The sequence below is a fragment of the Enoplosus armatus genome, chromosome 7, assembly GCF_043641665.1.
Source record: "Enoplosus armatus isolate fEnoArm2 chromosome 7, fEnoArm2.hap1, whole genome shotgun sequence".
Lineage (NCBI taxonomy): Eukaryota > Metazoa > Chordata > Actinopteri > Centrarchiformes > Enoplosidae > Enoplosus > Enoplosus armatus.
In genome coordinates, this window is record NC_092186.1 from 15,894,719 (window position 1) to 15,919,466 (window position 24,748).

Here is a 24,748-nt window from a genome sequence, read left to right on the forward strand (position 1 = left end):
CTTGAGTAACTCAGAAAAAAAGGAATTGGTTTGCAAGCATAAGCAGTGACATGCAGACACTGAGATGAAATGCTGATGCGTCACATCTGTAAGGATTAAAATGAACGTGATGAAAGAAAAAGAAGCTGAAAGGACATTTTTTTATTGTAGATATGACAAGATCAGTTAATTACAGATGTTTACTGAATAGGAAAGACATATTTTTTGTGGGATGTTGGTAACTGTGGAAAAGAGGGAGGGAAGAACAGGAGCATCATTGGAGATGGAGCGGATTCAGTTTCTTTTTCGAGGACGTTGCATCAGGACGGACACTAAGGGACACAGTGTGTTGAGCCTATCAGGTCCAATAGCAGGATATTAAGAGATGGCCTGATGAAACCAAAAGCTGTCCTCAATTAAAATTCTCTAATTGCAATGTTCAGTGTTCAGCATGTAGAAACTTTTAACTTTTGACCTGCAGTCAATTTGTACTCAAGTACAAATAAACCATCAAGTCACCCTGCAAAAAAGCACTAAAAAAGGACAAGGAAATGTGTGCAAAATGAAACAAAATTTGACATGTTCAATTGTTTAACTGTGTCCTTCACGCAAACAGTTTCCAGCATCACACTTTCTGCCACCCGAACAGCTCAGGGCAGACAGCGGATGAATTGGGCGTAGCATCCAGACGAGCTTCTTCTTCCTGAGCTTTCTTCAGGAAATAATCAAATCAATGTGTCTAATCAGGGAATCAATGCCGGCGACGGCTGGAGGGAAGGGTGGGGGTCAGCTATAGTGATGTTGCATCAAGTATGGCAGATGTCAGATACCGCTGACTCAACGATCTCTGTCCCAGATCCTCTCAGGCTATTAGTCAAATAAATGACTGTCATTTCCATCGACACAGCCTCTGTAACGCTGCCGCTAAGTTGGACTTACAATCTACATGTTGTGACATTAAAAACCAAAATGATGATGTGACATTTTTGGGGAGGTGGTGTGACTACATACATGTATTTTCTTCCCCTTTGCCTCCTTACTTTTTATGAGCGCACGGCCATTGAATGGCTAATTAGCTCGATCCATTTTAATACCCTCCCGAAGGAGAGATCTGGATTGAGGGGGGTGACTTTGGTGGCAGGTGGAGGACACTGATCTCCCTAATGGTTGAGGAATATATATGGCCAAAATACTTTGATGTAGGAACCCAACCTGAAAAGGGGAAAAAATGGTTTGACCCAGCAAACCCTATTAACCAGAATGAGTTGAAGATTTGCACCTTTAATTTATGAAACAAATGACTTCTGTGACCTAAAACCTATGTCCTTGTGAAACAAGAGCCACAATTTTTACTTAACATGCGGGGAAAGGTCAGGTGATGGTCCTTGAATAAATCACAAGTGAACTGTGTTTGATGCAATATTCAGGAGTGTTTTATACTGAGGGCAGCTCTCATATAGAAGCAAAAATTGCAACAAAGCAGCAAATCCTTCAGCAAATGAATAATGAGAGGGATGTAAGAAGAGGATGTTTGTATGAGGCATGGTGTTATGCATCCAGACGTGCAATCTTGAGTAAACACTTAGAAAACATACAATCAGGGGAAAAAAAAGAATGAAAAACAAAAAACACCATCGCTGTCAACGCATAGAGGAGGTGAAAAACACAGAGACACATACACATCCATGTAAAGAAGCCACCTCAGTAATTGGAGATGACTTCTCTTTGACTTAGAAAGCACGTTGGGTACGATTGCGTCTGTGTGTAAGGCAATTACTTAAAAAAAAAGCAGGAAGCACAGGGAGGAGGGAGTACACGACAGTGCAGAGGGTACATGCTGCTGAGCTGGGGCTGGGGCATATACAGTAGCACAGGAATAGAGGAGGGGACGGCAGCAAGCAGAGTGGGCAGAAGCATTGCTTCAGTACCTTCATGTATGCCCTGCATGTCCTTTCTCGTTTTTGAAGCTTTTTTATTAGAAAAGAAAAAGAACAGATAAAAAATAGAGACACATAATTTGCAGAAGTTCATGAGCTTGAGTAAAGGCTTCATAGAAACAAGGCCCTGACTGAGTGACCGGTATACAAAGTAACTACTGAATGACTCCGAATCAACATCCCAGCCACTCCCCATCGCCTGCTGCACTCACGTGCAGCTGACCTGCTTACCTGGAGGTTGGAGTAAAAAGTGCTTTAGCTCACATTTATGACATGCTGTATTTTCCTCTCAAAGCCTCATGACACATTATAGAAGTATCACCATCGGCAGAGCCAAATTACCACAAAAGTACAAACACTGCCATGATTATAGATCTCTGCTACATGTCAGAGTCTAAAATAACATAACTGCTTTTTTGTTTTTGTCTCATCTGTGTCAGAGTTTGTTGTACTCGAAAATAAAGAGAAAGAATGCATGTGACAAACAATAACAACTACTGTACATAGTACTGTAGTATTTTGGGGAGCACTGTATGAGCAGTGTATTCCCTTCCACATTTGTCACTTAAAAGCATTAATATGTCAGTGAAGAGTGATGCAGCAAGGAGAGGCATTTTTGTTGGAGGAGTTTTCCTGGTGAATGTGGTTACCTTGTTGAAGCTCCGCCCCGCAGAATCCTTCTCGCTGGGTCTGAGCTCCTGCAGCTGAGCATCCAGGATGTCTACCAGCTGCTCCATCAGGCGCACCGAGGAGCTGACGTCCCCGGCAAAGATGGGGCCTTTGGTGTGCTTGGCTAACTCGTTGGCCAAGTTAGCTGCATTTTCACCGCTGCGGATCTGCGGGGGGGGGGAGTGAATAATATTCACAAGAATGCAAAAAGACAGACGGGGAGGGTTCTTTACAGCCCTGTCTGTGATATCAAGTCACACTTGAAAGAGTCCTTGAAATGCCAGTTATGAAAAGAGGGTTTAATGTTTTCTTTACGTAGGAGTTGCCATGGTGGCATTTTTTTTTACTGTGTCATAAGTAAAGAAATAGGTACACAGAGAGCTGCTTGCTATATCTGCTGTTACATCTATGGCACACATTATGAAGAAGGTAGAGAAAATATTGTTAGTTTTTTCTGTGAAATACCTTTAACTTGGAAACAAATGTAATCATTCCTACAAAACCAGGGTCATATTAAAGGCACGCCAATTGGTAATATTATTACTCCTACTAATAAATAGTTTATGCTTGTCATATCTCTGATGCAGTTTGTCTCTGTCAAAATTTTCCTTTACATATAAGCCTTTGTAGTCTTCATCTTTGCAGTTTTTTAGTTGTCTTCTGAAAACACACATATCAATTTCCAGATTTCCTGTTTCCTGTTTTATAGCTGACAAACGCAGCTTTCAAGCCAATCTGACACAGTTTTGTTGCCATCTTTGTAACTAACTACAAACTAACTTACGTCAGGGTTGAAATCCTTTACAAGGACGTGTTTCCATTATTTTTTCTACCCTCCCTCTTATGTTTTTAAGAAACATATTCCACTTAGAAGGAAAACAGTGAGGCAGAGCTCATACAAACCTTTTGGGCTACTTGGTTGACCCAGTGGGAGGTACAGTTGCTGAGATCAGGGCCCTTCGGGTGCCAGGCCCCAATGGAGAGGACACATAAATAAGAGGCTGTGCCTGGCAGGGAAAACAAGAGCAGAATAGTCAAGCTCAATCAAGTCAAATCAAATGTATTTTCCCATGAAGTCCTTTACAGGACAACAAAGGACACAGACACAGATAGAAAAAAGGAAACTGCACAGAAACAAGAAATTTACAAACATGCAAATTAATACATTTTAAACAAATGTCAAGCCAGTGAACTCAGTCTGCTTGTATGTGCACAGAAATATCAGCCCTGAAGGATATTTTGTTTTTTCACTGTTAGTCTGGCAACACTGTTTGAATGCTGTCAGAGGACAAATTAAACTGAAATTGTTGGATACAGTAAACTCAAAACATGCAAAGTCCCCAATTTTGATTCTACAAAATTATTTTATGAAAATATTTTCAACATCTTGCTCCTGTTTTTGCTGCAAAGTGATAACTATTTTTCATGCTGTCCTAGTTAGCCCTGTGTCTGATGAACTCTGAGTGCTAACACGATTTCACACACAATCCATTGAGGGACGCACGTCTCCACGCAAGCTGCAGGAGAAACAGCTGAGCCCGCTCCTCTGCAAACAACACAACCGTTACAGATTGCTAAATCATGTTTCGACCTGGAATGACACAGTTACAACCTAACACTGTTATAAACTGTCTTCACTGATTCCCTGAACACCTACTTGAACTGGTGCTCTTTATAGATTAAAAGAAGATAATTGTGTGCAAGAATATCAGACAAATCTAACAAACTCAGGGATGTTCTACTGGGACGCCTCAGGTCATATTGAAAGCAGCAGAGGTGAGAGAGAGCCCTGTTTACCTCGTGTTCCCTTAGGGCAAGGTCGCTCCACGAGCATGCCCCTTTGGGTCTGAGGCCACATTATGTCTCTTTTCTCGGTGGCCTCGCAGAAGCGCTGAGGTAAAGGGAAGGACTCGAGGGGCGGAGGGGAAGTAGTCTGTGGAATCACAGGAGGCGGCTTGGGCGCTCCCCTGCTGCCCTCCTTGAGCCCTGTTGTGGTGGTAGTGTTGGCCACACCCCAGTGCACTGTGGTTGTTGTGGTGGTGGTTGTAGTTCTCGGAGGCTGAGGGGACGTGGTGACTTCTGACAGTGGTGGAGCTGTGAAGAGACAGAGGGTACAGAGGGATTATGTTTAGGTGGAGCACTGTGATGGTGTGCAGCGCAGTGGGCAAAACATCATCGCTTCCATGATTTATGGAGTTTAATTCTCACTGGGACACATATTTATCTGTCTTTATGAAGGCATGATACAGCACAGTGGTAAAAAAAAAAGAAAACTAAATGGTAGTTTGACCTGCGGTCGCTGTGTGAGGTCAGCTCGTTAGTGTGGCTACCCTGGGGCACAAAATGTGGACTACATCAAGTATTTCGCTAAGAATATTTTGGTAGGTATTCAGATCTTGACCTACTGGTGGGCAGATGTCCTCATGTACCACTAAACCTTAACGGTGCCCCCTGTAAGTAACATTCCTAATTTTTTTTTTCTCACCATGTTCAACACTGTAATGCTTATACATCCAAGTATCCTGTTGTGTAAATTGCCGCTAAGTGCTTTGTGCAACAAGCGTATTTGCCTTCCCGTTGACTATGGCTTATCCAAGGCACTCAGTCTGCAGTGAACAAGACAATAATTACAGTAACATCCTCCTGCCTAGCAATCATTCTTGCCTGGGAGATTTTGTGGCATGGCTGATTAAATTTCACTCGAGCAACACAGAGAACCTGTATGTGTAGCCATGGTGCCTAAACATTCGTTTTTACAGTTGTTTCTAGCTACAACTCATACTCTGATAAAACCAGGTGTGCAGTAACTCATGCAATGCCCCAGGCAAAAACAATATGTTTCAGTCCTGGCAAAGGAGAAAATAGTACACTCCTTACATTTAACATGAGCCACTAAGGAAAAACTATGAAGACATTCTTCATGTGATACACCAGAGAAGTGTGAGTAGCACTGTAATTACATTTCATAAAAGACGAACATAAGGGAGTTTCATAGATGAAATGTTGATAAACACTAACTATTTGATATAAATCTGCTCCACATCTCCAAGCACAAAAAGAAAGCATGACCCCCCCTCTTAAAAACAGTATTTGTTGGTTGAATTTAAAAGGATAAGCTAGATCAATCAAAGGGGCTCTGATTGGAATGCAATGTGCATACTGAATCTAATCGCATTTGAGTACTTTGATTTCCTCCATTAGGCTGCCTGTAGAGCATGCAGGGAATGTGAAGAGGTGCTGTTACACTGCTTGAGCTGAGCGTTCTCGGTAGTACAACCGCTGGTGAAAACATCGTAGAGACAGAGCGAGTCAAAGAGAGGGAGGGAGTCAGAGGCAGGACAGGGGAAATGTAGAGAGGGGGATGGTGGAAAATAGAGGCGCGCATAGAAGACGATGACAGGAAAATTCAGAAACAATGGGGCCAAGTTGGAGAACAAGGAGACAGTTTCTGTCTTCCAGAGGATTGAAGAAGAGGCAGCCAGACCCCAGGCAGCAACACCTCCATATCTATTGCCTCCATTGGATAATGGGTCTGGCTGATAGCAGCAACCCCCCACTGACCCCCCCCCACACACACACACACACACACACCACTACTACTATCACCATAGGCCCCACGGTGAGGAGGCTTCAGCACAGTTGAGCTGAGGGGAAATCGCCTTTGAGGCTGGCTGCTACCTGTGGCGAATTAGGCTCCATTGACCAAAGGAGATGACTGTGTGTGCTCCCTCCTGGTGATGGAGGTATGGAACTTCATACACACAAACACACACACAAGCAGGTGACATGCAGGTGTACACAGCTGACTGGCTGTTTTGACATTGAGCTGAAGGCAGATTTGGCTGGCTGGCTTCACCTCAGCCTCCTCTTCCCTTGTCCCTCCTCCCCTACCGGTATCCTTTTACTCAACACAGTGAAATTCTCTGCTGTACGGCCTGTCACAGCGGTTGAGAGACAACCTGTGCTTAGTGTCCTTTCAGCACTAGCATTTAGCTGGCTGGGAGAAATGTCTGTCTCTATTCTGCACCAATACCCTTTTATTGCTATATCCCTTGTTTTTTTCCTGACTCACTGAGAAGACTCACAGAGGTGAAAGCAATATTCACAAAAAAAAAAGGCATTTGCAAATTTCTGGTTAAGTTCACACACTACGGCATGTAATGTTGCAGCTCCGTCTAAAGAAAATGAATGTGTGTCGACATAGTGAGTAATTATTATCATTGTTTCTTTTTAAACATCTGGGTCAGGGTTGCTTGGCAGACCTCCCGAAGATTCCCAAGAAACTGTGGGGCCCTTTTATAGGTTTCTCATTTCCAAAGTATGAAAGATGATAATGATAAGATCCCAGCCTCCATGGGTGGGGAGTTTAGAATCCAGACAGAAATAAAATGAAAATGAATCGCTGTTCGGCAGCATGATTTAAGATAAAGGGCTCGCAACCTCAGGCCAATAAATCAAAGAGGCATCTGCTGTAATCCAAGCACATTCCTTTAGCATGTCAACTAACAACTGTATCTTGTCTACACCCCTCACTCAAGAGGGCTGCTTGTCATGGCTCGCTGGGATGTTGAGCCCTGTGTTCCAGTTACAACATGTACAATTAATCTCTTTCAAGTTTTCCTTTTTCGTTGCTACCTGATATCAGCTGTGAGACTGTGGGGGTAATTAATGTTAGACTTGGTTAATACCATCTAATGGGTTCGGCTCTCCTAAAGCGTTCCATTGGAGAGGGATTGCTCTATAGCAAACTGGATCAGCTTTGGGAAAGGGGGTGAGGGGTGGATTTGCTGAGCCAATATCTGTGCAGCACGAGACAGAAAAGCTGTGCTGGCACTGCTAAAGATTGTTATTCTCAGTGTGCACCGTCATAGAATACAGCTGTACATTAAAGAGCTTCATTAACAAGGGGTATCATGAAAAGGACGCAAGTAAAAAGGGCTAAAATAATCCTGTTTCATGTTTATGATGCAAACTAATCCTCTTTCCTGTGTGAAAAGGAGGCTAATGTGAACGTGGGCTATACTTCCCAGGGAGATTCGTGCATAAACAATGCAGCCTCTCTGACCACTACTGATGTTCATGTGTACATAGCGTGTCAGCCCGTAATCCTGCCAGCAACACAATAATCTTATTACCTTTATGCCATAGCTTGGTTTAATTTGATCCAATGAAAGCTGGGAGGAATTAACTCATAGGTATTAAAAAAGACACTCGGGCAGTGACTTCTTCACAGAAAGTGGATAAGTTCATAAGCAGTCACTGTGAGGGATGAGTATTGATCTGTTGGTAGTGCTGCAGCAGGCTTTTCCATAGCTTTTGTGATTCAGAACATGGACCAAATATCTCTGCTTTCCGCTGTGGCAACACAGGCCTGACACCACTGAATACCTTCCCTGTGCAATATTCCTTTGATTACGACGATAGAAGCAAATCCCACGTTTGGCTATATAGTGAAACCAGGACAGGATCCTTGATTATTATGTCTCTGCTGCACTCAGCCCAAGGGGAACCTTCAATTAGCTGTCATAGAGTGCGAGCGCATGGAGTGATATTCTCCAAAGTACTGCCAATAGCCGGGACAGACTTATTCATAACCTCTTTGTGTGATTCGACGCCCACATATTGTTGCACTTGAATGTATCGCAGCGGTTCTGTTATTACCGCTGGGGTTACAGGTCTGGGATTGACGACAGACAATGTGATGGTAATCCAGACGAGAGGAGCACGGCTTGCCGAGCATTGCCAGAGCCTATGCCTACACACAAAACACACACACACCCGGAGCCCAGATGAGACTTTACCAGGACTCAGTAGTCATGCCGGGGTGACAAATGAAAACCGACAGCGTGTGTGTCTTTTATATTATGTTTAATGGCTTCACTTTCAGTAGGCACCGCATGGTTGTTCATCAGGGTAATGTTTCATACACATTACCAGGTGCTGTTTATCTTGCAAGGGAAGGGGAAAAAAACGGTACGGAAACACACACATTTGGCATTTGTTTCAGCTAATTTGCCACATAAAAAGTTAAAAGAATCATTAGATCTCACTCGTCCCCTCCTCTATCCACTGCTCTGCCGTGGAATAATCTCATGATGATGTGAAGGGAGGCTGTTTGGGAGATTTACCTCTTTGTTCCCATTTTGTGGGAGACTTACTCCTTGCTAAGGTAAAATGTCTTTTGTACACTGTGAAATGCGGCTCCCGGGTGGTAATCACCTCCTAACGGAGAACAGCAAAAGTTAACAAGTCAGAGGAACCTCAAACAATTCAAAGTCTGCTTCTGCCATCAGAAGGGGGCCATGCTCAGTCTTTGTGAGGGGACAGAGAGAATCTAGTGGATGGAAAAAGAAATGAATAACCCATCAGCTTTCAAGTCATTCGGCACAGGTTAATTGAGATAAGGTGTTGAACTGTGAAAAAACAAAGTGTAAATTATTTCCTCTGCTAATGCTGCCGCTGAAATGTCTCTGTTTCAAACATGCCTTTCAGTCAGTCCCCTCTGGGTGCACCCTTGTTTCTAAGTTCATATGGAAATGGAGCTGTTCTTGAGTATGAAATAGTGTGATGATTTATAATACGTTTGTGATGCATTTTGATATCTACCAATAATAACAATAATACACAAAGGAAATTGGATTACACGTCTTTCACTCCGCGATGCATTTGTAGCTGTGGAGGGGAACACGGCGCATGATTGCTTGTGTATCAGCAGTAAATATGAAGAAAGCTGAGTGAAAATTCGTGTAATTTCCCACGAGTCATGTCCTTGTGTGTACAGTATACGTCCATGTCTTAGGGAACAAAACCTAATAGCTGGATTATGTTATTTACTGCTGTCTCCAATATTTCTCTTTCCCACAATACAAACGCATCGATTCATACGGACACAGGCAGGCAGAGTGCACTCCCACACACACACACACACACACACACACACACGGTTAAAAACACATGTATACACTCTCACACACGAAATGACACCAAAGTATAGAGAACAGACATAGCAGCTGCCAGACTACAGCCAGCTTTTTTTTCTTTCCTCCTTGCAGCTTTCTCTGTACTGTACGTGCCTCAAATTTCAAGCATTAACTCTAAGTGTGCCAAGCAGACTGATATTCAATGCCGTGCACACAGGAGGGTGTCTATTTTAGAAGCGTCCATATACGCGCACATGAGGATACGCATCCAAACAGATGCACATACATAAGCATGCAAGCACACGCGCACGTTAACACAGCTGTGTAACAGGAAAAGCACGCAAAAAATCAGATTGGAGAAAGACGGACACACATAGACACAATAATCAGGCCTGTACAAAATAAATCTCCTCAAAGGCGTGTGTCAGGGAGTGATGGGGGACCATTGTGATGTCTGAGTAATAATTCTTTTAATACGCCTTGTTTCACAGTCAGACTGTAATCAAACAAGAGACTGTGGATCCCCTCGGCTACAGAGCTCAGTGTAACCACAACCACACCCCCCTCCTCTCTCCTTTATGTAAAACAACTCTTTGTGACATTCTAAATCATAACCCCGGGTTTGCTGTTGCCAACATACTTGTACGCTGTCAGCAAAGATCATTTGGCCATGCACAGTAGTTTAACATCAGCGGGCAGAGACATTCCAGGAGAAGAGGTAACTAGCTGGGGGTAGGAGGAAGCATTATATTGAGGTGTGTTTTTGGATAAGAGGCAAAAGGTTCTTCCTTGTCTGGCAACAACTGGCCCTCATGTCTCACGACGTTCAGCACTGGAGGAGCTGCAGAGATCATGATCAGATTTCAGAGGAAACAGGTGACCTCCCGACCTCATGTGCTGAATAGCCTTTATTGCCGCCAGACACTGGATGGTTAGGTATTATCCCAGGATGTAATATCAGAGACGTTGTGAACAAGACTGTAAATCCCCATCGTGGGATTTCCCCCATTTTATCGGCCCAGTTAAATTCACCCATACATCGTAATCAAGAATGAGACCAGTGGGTCACGATGTAGACAGAATAATGTCATAGTATGTCATAAAATGGTGGTTGAAAAGGCTACATGGGAGGAATAAAGAACGGAGGCTGGCATATAGGGAGATCCTGTAGTCCAGCAGTAAAGAAGGAGGTCTTTAGCTGAAGATACACTCCCCCGAAGTGCCCTAACATCCCAGAAATTCTTAAACAGAGCACAGCTAAAAACCTTACCAGTAAGCTGGGCAAAATTCTGGGATTTAGGTACTATAACAAAATAAGGGACTTGTAGAATTAACCTGTCACTGCTACCAACACACAGTTTTAAGGCTATAGGTCCCTTTAGGGGATTTTTACACAGATTCTGGGCTGTTTTCTGCAGAATGTTGTATATAGGTGAAGTGTTTGATTTGGTCTGTTTCCTGGCTGGCCGGGTTTGTGTAGTCAGTCAACATCGGTGTGATCCTGACAACAACCAACAGGAGTTAAGTTTGACAACAGGAAAGAACGTGAGAAAGAACCAGAGAGAACTTGCTCATAACATTAACTTTCACTCAAATAGGTACTTTCCATCAGTAGCAGTTCCCAGCACCACTTGGCAAAAAAGTCTGGATCAATCAAAATGTGTGCAACTACAACTTCGGCAATACATTCAATGGGATAATGTCACTAAAATATAAACACTGTTATAAACTCCGGTTTCCTCTGGTGGATAAATATTTCTGAATGACAAAGCAGTGTTGTGTGTGATCACTGCTCTTCATGTGCATGATGGTCGTCTTTGTCCTGTTGTTGTGCATGTACAGTTTCCCAGAAGGCACAGCTAAGGATTTACTTAAATCCTGTCATTTAGTGTGCGCTGCTCTCATCGGGCATGATTTGAACAGTTGGAACTAGGCTTTAGCCTGACTTCAGGAGAGAAGCCAAACAGACGCATATATGTGTAGACACGCACACACAGAAATGCAAATATCCAGATGTAGGGCACACTTCGTGGATGATCATGGTGGAGGAGGACTAAGAAGAACAACAGAAGGGTAGAAGAGGGAAAAAGAGACAGAGGGCAGAAACAGTGAGACTGAACCCAATAGAGAGATTAAATGAAAGAGAGAGACAACAAGATAGAAGCAGACAGAGAAAGAAACAATGAGAACGAGAATATGACAGGAGGACAGGAAAAACAAAAACAAAAAGGGTGATTTTCCACATCAATATCTTCTCCCCTTCACACCGCTGTGTCCACTTGGGCAGCTGACAGGGGGTTGGGAGGTGTGTGTGTGTGGGGGGGTGTTGTCAAGGCAAACAAACAAATTGGCCATTTTTAACACATCCTGATAGTTTCTCCTGCACCAGTGGAGAGCATGTAGGCGACAGATGCCTTTGCCATTTTACCAGAGCACCTCAGATGGCTGCGAAAGCTTGATGTTGATGTTTAAAGTATCCATATCTCTCTAGCTCTCTCTAGTTTTCCCTGTTTTCTCTCCAAACGTTGCCATGCACAAGTTGACCTCTATGTAAGCACTGCAGAAGACAGGAATGAATCATACTGCTGCTTATTAGAGAGCTGTATATTCATCAGACTATAAGAGGTAGGCTCTCTGGGGTGACTGCTAATGCATGTGACTCACAAGCATCTGTAACAGCTGAACATTTTTGCATTGTAAAGCACTTTCATAACACACAAACTACAGGGCATTGTTTTGACCACATGCAGAGTTTTGTAAGCTAATTGGCAAGTCGCGTCTGTGAGCCATAATTTCAAACAAATTGGGTCATCCTCTTCCTTACGATCCCCACTTGCAAATGTATAATTTGAGGGTGCAGCAAAGATTGAAACTGCATGCAAATGTATTGACATTTGAACAATTAAAGAGGAGGTCTTGATTTGTGTGGGTGTTAACTGCAGCGCCGGGGGCTTTTATACAGAAGTGATTCAGAATCTAATTTTGCGACAAGGGATAAATAAAAGGTTTCCGAGGCTCACCTGTGTCCCATTGAGGCAGTGAATGGAGTCTGTTTGTGCATACTTCTGGTAAAAAATAGCTTTTGATATGCTTACTCAGTGGTTTGAGGCCACGTATCAGAGCCTGGCATGAATAAACGGTCCATAGAAATGGCTTCATAATGAGTTTTCTCTGGGAATACCTCATTTAAATCAATTTAATCATCTTACTTACAAGATGCAACAAAGGAATGTGTTTTTTATGAGCTCCTATATGCAAGAAGGAAACCAGGCATGGAGCCATGGTTAAATGAGTGGATTATGGCGCTGCTGGTCAAAGCCAAGAGAGGGACTTACTGACCCATTTAATGTCCACTTCTAGTGGAGCCGCTTGTTGGATGTGACCCCATCCACTCCCCCATAATCCTACAAGAGATGATCTTGCCTCGACACGAGCAACGTTATTGGACTTGACAAGAACCCAACTGTCTGCCACGCAGGGTCTCAACATCACTTCGATGTGATTGCATTCCATGACGGAGCGAACCATGTGACAGAGTTGTTTGTGCACTTGAAATACGTGAAACGAGGGTAGAGTAGGATGAGCAGCGTACAGTGGCAAATGCATACAGTATCAATCTCACCCCCACCCCCATTACGTTGATGACTCCTCTATACATGTTTTGAAATTTTCTTGAAGAAAAAAAGTTTTTTGGTTTTCATCTACATTAATAATTAGCCATGCACTGTTATACAAATGCTTTCTGCTTGGGATGATTTGAGCAAAGCTGAAATGTTCTTTTCATTTTTTGTTTTTTGAGTTGATTTTGTTTTTTTTAGCCAGGCGCTGCTCTAAACACATGTACCGACAACTTTTAACACCACAAAAGCATTCTGATGGCTTGTTTCGGTGCCTAGTCGAGCAGGCACCGAAACAAGCATCAAGATAGAGAGGGCATTCAGTGACAGCCAGAAAAAAGTGCCATCATTTATGTGTCAACATCAGCCATGTGGGAGGACAAGTTTATTGACATCTTGATGATCATCCTGGACCATTCTCCCTTGCACTCATCGACTGCAACTCAACATACATTAGTCAGCGGCAGGGCCAGGCTCCTGTCTCATTTGTCAAGAAGGGAGAACAGAGTTCTCGTTGACATTAAAATAAAGATGTGTGAATACAGAAGCCCTGAGGAGCAAATACAGTATGTCAGGAAGTATATGTTTCCAAACATAATCTACAGGAAGGGAAGTGGGTTCCTTTGGGTGCTTGGGAGGTCTGACTGTGTGAATAAACACTTGTATGTTTCTCACACACATGTACTCAGGCGCAACACACACAAACAACCGTAAAGTAGATTCCGTAAAAAGATTCTGTTAAAGCCTCTGATTTCTCTATCAGTAATCAGTGTCCATTCAGAAAATGAATAAATCAATTGAGCGTGCAGCCCGTCTATACACAGCTTATTCCAGGAATCCATAACAGCTAAGCTGAAAATGAAGGCTGTTGTGGAGGCTGTTCCTTGACTGCTTAATAATCAGTTTACTGTATATAAACACATCATGGCATGTAAAGACATGCTCCAATTTATTCTTATTAGATAGCAGAACAGGTGATATTATGACCACTTTTACAACAGCTGCCTGCAAATGCAAGGCACTGCTTAAAAGCTCATTTGAATTCTCTGAATCAGTGTGTGACATTATGTTTTGGACATGACTAAAATAAGGAAACACCTTTTGACAGTAGCATATTCCTCAATTGCTCTAAATTTACTTGGAATATGCATATATTTAATTTAAAAATCTGTCTGTATCTGTCTTATTGGCAGTAAAGTAACTTCAAACACATTATTAAGAGTTGAAAAAGAAACATGTTTTTTTTTCTTTTCCCCCATGATTGTTGCAGTATTATACTCAATGCTCCCTTTGCATATTAAGTTTGCTTTCCAACCTGGACTACATTCTTCTTCTGTTACAGTAAAGCTTGCCTTGGTCTGGCCAGATTGATGCTGTTCCACTGGCTGAACCCAATTTAGCAGTTCTAGCGCATGTCCTATCAATACAAGAGTGGACGAGCAAACACATTAATAAATTGAGCTCTCGGATAATCTGTGGAAAAGTTGCTTGACCTCTCTGGCTCATCACTGACTGCGTTGAGCATTACGTGGATTTAGGATTCTGGGTGTGGAGGGGATTAGGATAATTACTCTTATTATATTCTCAGTGTAAGGACTATCGCAGGCCTAGGCTAGCCTCCCCTCAGCTCTTGACAGCTAAATTAAAAACATACGCTGCTGATGTGACCCTGGATGATTGATCCCTCTCCCTTGTGTCTACCATCTCTTTCTCTCTTAGACAGAACCATGAGTCCTTACACTCTGCCAACAGAGTGTCAAGTATTTTTTTTCATTTTAATGGCCGATGGAGATTTGGAGTTTCAGGATCGCTTGGGGAATGATCTAACCTTGCCCTAGGCCAGACTTTGCACCTGTCCAGGCATGTATGTTTCCAGAGGTGAAAATATATCTCTCTCTCCCTGTTTTACTCTCTCTAAAAAAAGGGATATGCTAGCAGGGGTCCCTTGAGTGTTAGCACCAGGGACTCAGGGAACGCCCGGATGGTAAACCTCCCCAAATCCCCAAGATACTGATCCCTTATGATATGGTAACTAGCTTCGAGGTGTTGTTTACCACAGAGCCCTACTCACTTCAGATGCTTTCCTACACTCCAAAGCTTCGGTAACATATCTAGCACATATTAGATTCTAAATTAAAAATCAGTCAGCTGTGACACTTAATACATACATGGGGAATACCAAAGGAATATCAAAGCGCACTTGACAGCAACTTAAATCACGACTTCAGCAATGCAATTTAACAATATTATCTGCAAAGGAAAATGATGGGGGGCTGGGTTCTTACCATGCGCTGGATCAGGTGGGCCGAACTCCAGATTGTATCTCAGGATGTAAAAATTATTCCACACATAGAGCTGATTATCTCGCGGATTGTAATCCACAGCTGCAATGTACTGGTACTGGTTGGGAAAGTGGATATCGACGTATTCCCCACGGTTCTGTTTGGTATTGTAAATGTAATCAATCAGGCTCTTGCTGACCTCGCTTTCATTGTCTTCATAGGTGGAGCGGACCACATAGAGTACTCCACAAACCATGAAGGCATTGGAGGCTGAGCGCTTATCATAGGTCGTGTCCCAGGTAGCCTCAAAACGCAGCGTGTAGGGGTTCAACTGGCTGATTACCATCATGCCGTTGTTCTGCTCTGTGGCGTAGATCACCCACAGCCCATTCTCATCTACCGCCAGGTCAATGTCTGTTTTACCACCCCACTTGTAGGGTGACGTGTCGTGGTAGTTGGCGTTATTGATGATGGCCTCACCACTTTTGATTCGAGTCCGCAGGTCAAACTTCACAATGTTGCGGGTACGCTCCTTGTTGAAAAACACAGCCCCGTCATAGACCACAAATCCAGTCCCATCCACCCGGTGCGGCAGCTTATAGGTGATGGTTTGCCGGGCATTTTGGAAGTCATCCAGGGAGGAATATTCAATGAGAGTGTCTGTCCTATAAGGAGTCCAAGGCATGAAGTAGATTTTGTCGCCGGCTTGCAGTGGGTCTTTGCACCAGGCACCAGCTTGTTGCTCCGCTTCAAATAGAAAGGAGGGATCACCGACAGCTTTCAGAGTCCCAGGACAAAGAAAAACTAGTAATGGGAGAAGAGTAGAATGAGAAACAGACACAGGTTAACATGTGAAAAATAAAAACCATACAAAACTATATGTAACATCCATATAATCTCTAATGTCCTTATTTTGTTTAACAGGTTGTCCACGAGGAGTGGGGACAGACACACATTAAAGAGTGGCCAAAACACACTACCACACACTACCAGCTATTGCCAATGTTCACAAGCAGTATAAGGATTTTGGTTTTGTGCATAGAATGAAAAAAAGGAATAGGAAAGTTATTGAGCATAACGTTTAAATATATAAAGTTGTCTGAAACAAAAAGAAGCTTGGCCTCATAGACATTTACTGTTGGGAGTAGAACACAAATGAGGGGAAATAGAACAGAAACAAAACTTAACGAAACAATTGGTCCTGTAAACGAAAAAAATGCAGCCAACTAAAGTCACTTGGCAACAGACGGGAGAGGTTATGAGAGAGCAGGAGTCAGCAGAGTCTGCAAAATGTTTGTGTGTACTTAGATGTGTCTCAGTTACACCATCTTTTCTACGGTATATACCTGAGAGGCTTGTCATTACGAAGTGGTGCAAATGTCACAACCATTAAGATTTTAAAAAACTTTCATTAAGGGTCTCTTGAGGTGTTTTGGTTGTTGCTCTGAGGCATACGAGGCATTAGAATCAACAGAGAAGAGAGCAGCAAGTGGTCAGGTGAGAATAATGGGGAGAAAAGTGAGAAAGAGGGGGGCTTGGAGAGAAAAGGGACAGTAGAAAAAGCAATAGCTTGAAAAAAAGGGCCAAGAAACACTGTTACCATGGCATGCTATGAAAAAGGGTTTGGAAGCCAGGCAATATGAGATTCTGCTGAGTAGCAAAAGCACCCAGGGAGAATGAGGAGAGGAAGCCCCTGTGGACAGCAGCCAATACGCCCCCATTTACATCTTTTGGCTGCTTGTGTGATGTCTTTTTTTTTTAGGGCCAGCCTCACTTCCCTTGTTGCACTACACTGGACGTTAACATTACAGTAGGGGGATTCTGAAGATAATGTCTGTGATGGGTTTGAAGGGGCCACCATGGGAAAATAGGTAGTTTACAACCAGATGCCACAAAACAAGGAGCTAGGGTTTAGGTCGTGTCTGTTATTTACCTTTTTGCTCCACTTCTATTTTAAGCGTTGGAAGAGAGAATGAAAGGGGTGCAAGGGGAAAAAAAGAGATTAATATGAATTAACTGTCATCGCTACGATTACAATATGCAGAAACACGTTATGAGACATGGACAAAGATGGGTAGACCTATTCAGAGAAAGCAGGAAAGTTGTGAGTAAGGCGACACACTGCCGTCAAGGTCCTGTCTTAGAAAAAGGGTTTGATCAGTACATCGTTTGTGATCATGACCAATCATAACAATTGGTTTAAAGCACAGTGGTGGATGGATTTTATACTGTCAAATGTCTGCAAGTTATCTGCTATCACTAACTTCATCAGGGTCAACTTCTCACATTTGCAGGAAAAAGATCTTTGATTTTTGTTTGATACAAAGGTACACAGGTCAAGAGAATGATTTCTCTTTATAAATATTGCTCATCAATCCTACGTCAAAGCCATCTTTTGGATACTACATTTGTAGCATAATTTTATCGTTTTGTTGAAAAGCCAAACCAAGTTGCTTTCAAACTGTGGTCTGTTTTAATCCACCCACCACCATAAACCAAGCCTAATTTCATAAAAATGAGTGTCATTTTTTCAGTTAAATATAGATTAGTATATACCTCTTAGCTATATCTTTGAAATACATTAATACAATAAATATAAAAATAATGCCATTTTACTATTCTGGACAATGTAACACCTGACTATTATTTACAAAAGTCTCCACGTAACACTCTAATCTTACTTGTCCACTTTTACAATTATGAAGCCACATGTATTCAGAAAAAAACAAGTGATTGTGGCCTTATCAAGGAAGCAGGTAACCAGTGGAGCAAAAATACATTAATATAGCTTATGTGCACTCACTGTTGAAGCATGTATTTAATTCCACAGTACAAAACTGCACTTAATTTGTTGAGTTATTTTGTGCTTTCTGATACAAGTCTGCTATAAATTAGCCAACATGGGCACATTCAGACAAGGCACTCTGATGACAACTGTGCTAAGAAGCATTTCCCAGTCCATTAATCTGAGATGTCTATGACTGATTTATAAAACATATCATGAGACTTAAAAAATAAAGAAGAATGCGTTAACATTGCATGAATATCACCAGCTTATTTTTAACTGCAACAAGACTGAACATTTCTAGAAAATGATTTATGACTAGTTTACAAACAAACAAAAATTCTTCAGAAAAGACGTTTCTCAGGTTAGTCTGAAGCCTCGGTCAGACTAGACTCTTTCCCAACTGGGACAGTTCAGCTAAATAATTCATCTGCTTGGTGTTTAATTGGCAAGTTGTTGATAAAATGTGAGGGGACAAAGATGGACATCACAGATTTCTTTTGATTAAATCATTCAATGACCTTTTCATATGTGTACAGAAAATCTCAGGAAAATTATCATCATAAACCTGAAGCTCAACCACTTCTTATTACATGGCAACAGTTTATACTTCACCGAAAATGTAGTTTATCTAATTTCATTGTTTTGAAACCTACTTGACTTAAAAAATTATTTCTACTAATGTGGGCTGATTTTAGGCACATTGCTATTTGATATAATTCAATTTCAGATTTATTCTTACAATATACACTGTTATATATATACTATATACTATATATATATATAATACTAATATTTAAGAATAGTATGGAGGGAATGTTTGCCAAGATTGTTGTTGATTGATGCAATGTATAATATGAGTTTATATCCAATGATCCCTGGACCAAGTAAAATAACATCACACTGTACCACTTTAATAGATAACATATTTACAAATGTTATGGAGGACAAGACAGTGAGCGGTCTACTAATAAATGACATCAGTGATCACTGACCAGTTTTGGTAGTTTATGACTGTACTTATAATATAGAAGTGAATTACTAACACAAAACTGGAAAATAATATATGAATACAGTAATAAATAACTAATAAATTAATATTCAAATGTATGACAAAAATTGTCCAATAAAACAATACAGCAGAAGCCAGAACTATACAGAAAGTCTGAGGATCACAAAGGGGCTACAAAATGCCTGTTAAAATTACACTATATAGAGAATTATAGAAATAGAGATGCAGAAAATAAATATAAAAAATATAAAGTGAATAAAGGTGAATAAACAACATGAATAAAACTCTCCTTGTCCGTGAATGGGGTTAGCCTCATAGAACTAGAGCTACATCTAGTAACTACTATTTTCTGCCTGAGTCACATCAGTTAGATTTTCATTGGCTATGGTGGTTGTTTAACAATGAAGACAACAGCTCCCATGATCCCACGCTACTTCACAACGTCAACTACGCCTCGTTATTGTTTTCACTGAGAGACACCTAGCAGCAGAAATTACATTTTGTGTGCTTAAATTTGAACAAAATCAAGTTCATGCTGTTGGGAAATTGAAAAATAAACACTCACGTACAAGTGATGATAGACAATGTTAATATAGAATACGAAAATAAATTTCTGGGTGTGATATTAGACCACAAAATCTGCTGGAAACCTCAAACAAGATATGTACAAGCAAAGTTGGCAAGGAGTGCTGCAGTTCTGGGAATGGATCATAAAGCGTTACACACTCTGTACTGCTCACTTGTATTACCGTATCTGAATTACTGTGTAGAGGTGTCAGGTAACACGTACAAAAGCACCATATACTCATTATGCTTACTACAAAAAGAGCCATGAGGATAGGAAACAATGTAGGATTGATGTTTTTAAAGACAAATGCTTGGATCTAGTAGAATTTAAGACTGCACAAATAATGTACAAAGCAAGAAATAATTTACTTCCTGGCAACATACAAGAAATATTTCCAGACAGAGAGGGGGGTTATAACTTAAAAGAAAATGTAATTAAAAAAACATTATGCTCGTACCACTATGAAGAGTTAAGTTGTATATGACAAACATTAAGGTAATTATTTATGTGTCTACATGTGATAAACATTAAGTTCATTATTTAAGTTACAGAAAAGGGGTAGGACCAAGTGTATACTTCTTCCTATTAGTATTCCATGTAATATTCATATATTTTGTTTATTGAGAAGTTGCTGTATATGTTTACTGTTCATTTTCTGGGCTTATCCTGTTTTTATTATTATTTGTTACATGTTTGAAATAAAATCTATTCAATTCAATTTACTGGTGGAGATGTTAATCTAGGAGTACAGACTCCATGCATCAGTTCTTTTGCCCTTGATCTACACTTCTATTGGTTTTTGGCTGTGTCTTTCTCAGATTTCAGTCTCAAATGGCTTCACAATACAAAGGCTCAACCACAGAAGGCCTGCGAGAATCAACACTGAAATACTAATTGTACACATTTCGGGCCAGTTTGCACTGTGGGATAGTGTGAGCAATCATAAATTAGGTTCCTCTTGAATCCTGCAACCCTCCAGCTCCAATTAGAGCAGGTTCATATTAGAATTTGGATCTGTTATAATTGTTGAGTCTGACCTAGGCTTCAGCTGCAAAAAAAAGCAGTGGAAACTAGAGATTCAGAAGGGTCCATAAATGAATGCACACCATTCTGCAGAAGAAATTCAAGTGTGTTGCAGCTAACTAAGAGATCAAACACGGATAGGAAGCAGTTGAGTTCTCAGAAGCCGCCTCAGTCGTATTAAAACAGAGGAGACGAGAAGAGGACTGAGAGAAATGGTGAGAAGGAAACCTGGAAAGAAAAGGAGCACACATGACGGAAGACCTGATGACATTAGTAGAAATGTAAAAATAGAAATAGCAATCAGTGTGATCAAAGATCGGTCAGTGGATGAAGAGAGTGAATCAGATAGCCGATGAGGTTTCCTGCAGATTGCACAGGGGAAGGGAAGAGAGTCAGTCACTTTTAATATAGCAACATTAAAACAAACAAACATGAGACACATCCCAACCCACACTAAACCCAAAGACCTTAAACTTTCTCTCCTCGACATTACTGACTTTCTAGGGAATTCCTGCTTTCTATGAACTATCACTAATCAAATTATAAAAACTATTACTAATCACTGTTGATATGGATGGATATCTGCTGTCAACGGCAGACTCAGTTAGTGGCTCCACAGTGTTTAATCGAAATTAAAGCATCATGTAAATTACATTGAAGAAATAAGGGGAGGGGGGGTGGGGGTCTGAACACAAAAACAAAAACACCAAAGGGGACCCAAACATCATGCTGTTACAGCTTAACTTCAATTTTCATAATCTGTCCATCAATGTCACATGGAGCTGAGGGTTTACTGGCTTTAGAATGTGATGAAAAATGAAAATATTAGGATTGAGGACTGTTTATGCCCACTGGCATGACAGTTTTGCCAAGGGTACAATGGGAATGGCAACTCTTCTAAAAAAGATTTCTCCATTTCAAAATAGCATGCACGGCGTGGTCTTAATAAAAAAAAAATGTCTTGGCTTTTATGTTGCCTGATTCAAGCAATTACTAGAGCCATATTCAAAGGGCAATTCAGTGCCAGGTGAAGGCAAAATTTACATCCTTGGCTGGAACGTGAAGATAATGTTGCTAATGAGGGCAGTTCATGACAAGAACCAAATTATGAAGCCAAAATGATGAAAATGGTAGAAATGCAGGCAACTTGTTGCAAAGGCCACTTGCACAGAAGGGGAAAATCCAAAATTGCTTGTGTGATTATGCAAAGACTTAAGCAATAGAATAAATTAATTAAATAGCAAATTACATTCAGTCAGTGAGAGAGAAAAACAAGTGTTTATCATATTATGTTATTAAACTGCTGGTTAGATTTCATGGGACAGACAGACTTTGAAGGGCAGCAGTTACTAGTCAAAATGAGGACACTGTCTGAGGTCCCGTCCGTTGATCAGCTTAATGGGGATTTAATACATCTTCTTGCAAAAAACAACTTCTCAAGTCTTGTATCTCAGAAAATCCAGGGATCCTAAGCTCCTGAACCACTGAAATGTTTTTAATCACAAATCTTGGCGTTTGGCATATGATCTATTCCATTTGAAAACTGGAAAACTGGAGGAAGATCTTTGCTATCCCATCTGAAAACTGTAGTGAGGGTTTGCTCCAGTGTGGAAAAGCTCAGTAAATCTTCCCCTATCATTGCCTTTCTCTGCGTTAGTTTTAAACTCTCCAAAATTAACTGGGGTATATGTATTTTATTTTGGGGGAAGAGGAGACAGAAGACTGGTAAGAGGGAACAAACATAACACGGAACCTGCCTGTAAATCACAATCTAACACAGTTTACAACAGGGCTTGAGTGGGAAAGGCTGGACTGGACTTGTGTGGACTGGATCAGACTGGGAGAACACTAAGCACTTACCAGGGCAGTTGCGATAGGATACATTCTGTGTTCTTGGTCCTATTCTGGTTGGGCATGGACCTTGAGAAGCAAAAAGACGGGGCTACAGACATGCATGTTTGAAACTGCTTAGAGTGACCTGTTTGGGATTTTTGTTAGACAGACTTTGCTAGGACTGAGAGTCCTTGGGCAGAAGTTTATTTTTCACCACACTACGGCGGTCTTGACTGTTTCCTTGGTGCAAGAAGGAGGCAAAAGACAATCATAACAGTGGGTGGACATGAGTGCACCTTGAGGCTAATCCTACTATTAAGGTTTGAGGTAACACAGAAAGACATGGGATCAATACTTCACTTAACTATGAGGCGAGTGAAAAAAAGCAAAAACAAAAAAAAACAAGCAGTTAGGCATTTAAGGTAAAAGCTACAGGATTTGGCTTTGCTCAATAATGTGGACTCAACTACTCATTATTGCTTATTCCATTTTTAATTACAGGTCCTCAAAGCCTCGGAGAGGTTAACCTTTAAGTTGTAATGAGTTTCACCATCTAATGATGTTCACTAATGCATTCTGATTCAACACTGAGGGGAACAGCTTGGACAGGTATACTGGTAATGAGCAATGTAGAAGAAATGTGTTTAATATATAGAAAAATAGTACAGCAGAATAAAGGTGCATTATTTATGCATCTAAAGACATCGATGAGTAAAATTCTCATTTAAATCTACAAGAGCTGCCAAATACTATCTTCCCATCACTCCCACTCTAATTATTTCACTTCCACCTGATTAGTGATTCTGGCAATTCATCTAAATCTTTGTCATTAATCAGTTTGTAAAGGTTACATGGAGGAATTTCCTTCACAAATTGCAAATGAACATGGCGAGCTTAAAGGACAAAGGGCAATCTAAAGATTGTTTGGGAGCTGAATGGCAATGAATATTTTAGCATCCAAGGAGCAGACAAAATGTGAACACTATCTCTTTAGATGAAATATTACCTTGTTGACTTACGAGTGGGGCCATTCTGTTCTGTTACATAATGAAACATCTGTTGACATACTTCAACACCTGTTGTCTGGATGTATATTAAGCCATCAAGGTGAGCTGTGTTTTGCGCCTGATAGACTTCTCCGTGCAAGACTTGAGTAATGAAACACTTGCTTGCCATCACAGAGTCAGCATGACTTCCTCTACCCTTCCTTCTACTCTGCTACCTCATAACCAGGCTCGTCGATCCACTGGAAACACGGCGAGCACATCAATAATAAAGGCTGTACAGAAGAGGACCAAAGGGTTTTACAGGTCATATTTCATGAAAAGTTCATGGTGTGACACAGATGGAAGAAGAGTCAGAGGAAAAGGGTGCTGGAGGGTGTTGCATATGAAGAGAGCAGACTGTCTGGACAAGGCAAGAGGAAGAAATGGGACAGGATATGGTATGACACAGAAGAGAGAGAGATGGCAGAGAAGAGGAGACAAACTGAAGATGGGATGGTGGGGGGGGTGGGGGTCAATTCATGACAGAAGGGTCATACTTACTGTAGGGCACACACTCATACTGGACCTCCAGGTACTTGTAGGTCCCTGGGCAGGGGTCAGGGAAGACATCTGAACCTGTGATCACAATGCACTGGGTCCGATTGTTGCATCTGACAAAAACAAATACAAAGAAACAAATTTAGCAAAAATTACTCTTGTGACTAAATACATCCATGCAAGCCTTTTCAAGCAAAGCAAATAGTCGAAGGAATTAAATGCATGAATGTTAAAATACTGTAAACAAGCACAGGCTCCACAAAAATGCAAAAACAAATGCTCTTAACTCATGTTCAGGCTGGGAAATATTCAAATCCCCCAACAAAGAAGCTAATAGAGTAACACTCAGCCAAAAGAATGGTGAACTGCTGTTACCACGTAGCAATGTAAGCTACGGAGTCAGCAACTCCATTGCCTTTCACTCAGCGGCTGACTATTGGGTCTTGTCCGCTGTGTTCAGCAGCGTACTATTCCATATGTCGACTTTATGAGCCTGCATAATGTGTCTGAATGTGTGCAGGCCAATGAAAGAATCCAAAAAGGTTCTGCGGCATTTTTTATAATGCACTATTACCTGTC

The 24,748-nt window shown here is 41.4% G+C and overlaps 1 protein-coding gene across 1 annotated transcript in view; it reads right to left on the reverse strand.

The window, feature by feature from the left end:
* The window catches only part of adgrl2a (adhesion G protein-coupled receptor L2a), a 72,583-nt gene that overhangs the window by 19,996 nt on the left and 27,839 nt on the right, over window positions 1-24,748 (reverse strand). Inside the window, exons 3-9 of the mRNA XM_070908621.1 lie at window positions 24,173-24,282; window positions 17,338-17,352; window positions 15,408-16,208; window positions 4,383-4,679; window positions 3,489-3,592; window positions 2,567-2,752; window positions 1,908-1,946 (exon numbers count right to left, since the gene is read on the reverse strand). Of these exons, the coding sequence (XP_070764722.1) occupies window positions 1,908-1,946; window positions 2,567-2,752; window positions 3,489-3,592; window positions 4,383-4,679; window positions 15,408-16,208; window positions 17,338-17,352; window positions 24,173-24,282 (1,552 nt within the window). The remainder of the gene's footprint in view (window positions 1-1,907; window positions 1,947-2,566; window positions 2,753-3,488; window positions 3,593-4,382; window positions 4,680-15,407; window positions 16,209-17,337; window positions 17,353-24,172; window positions 24,283-24,748) is intronic.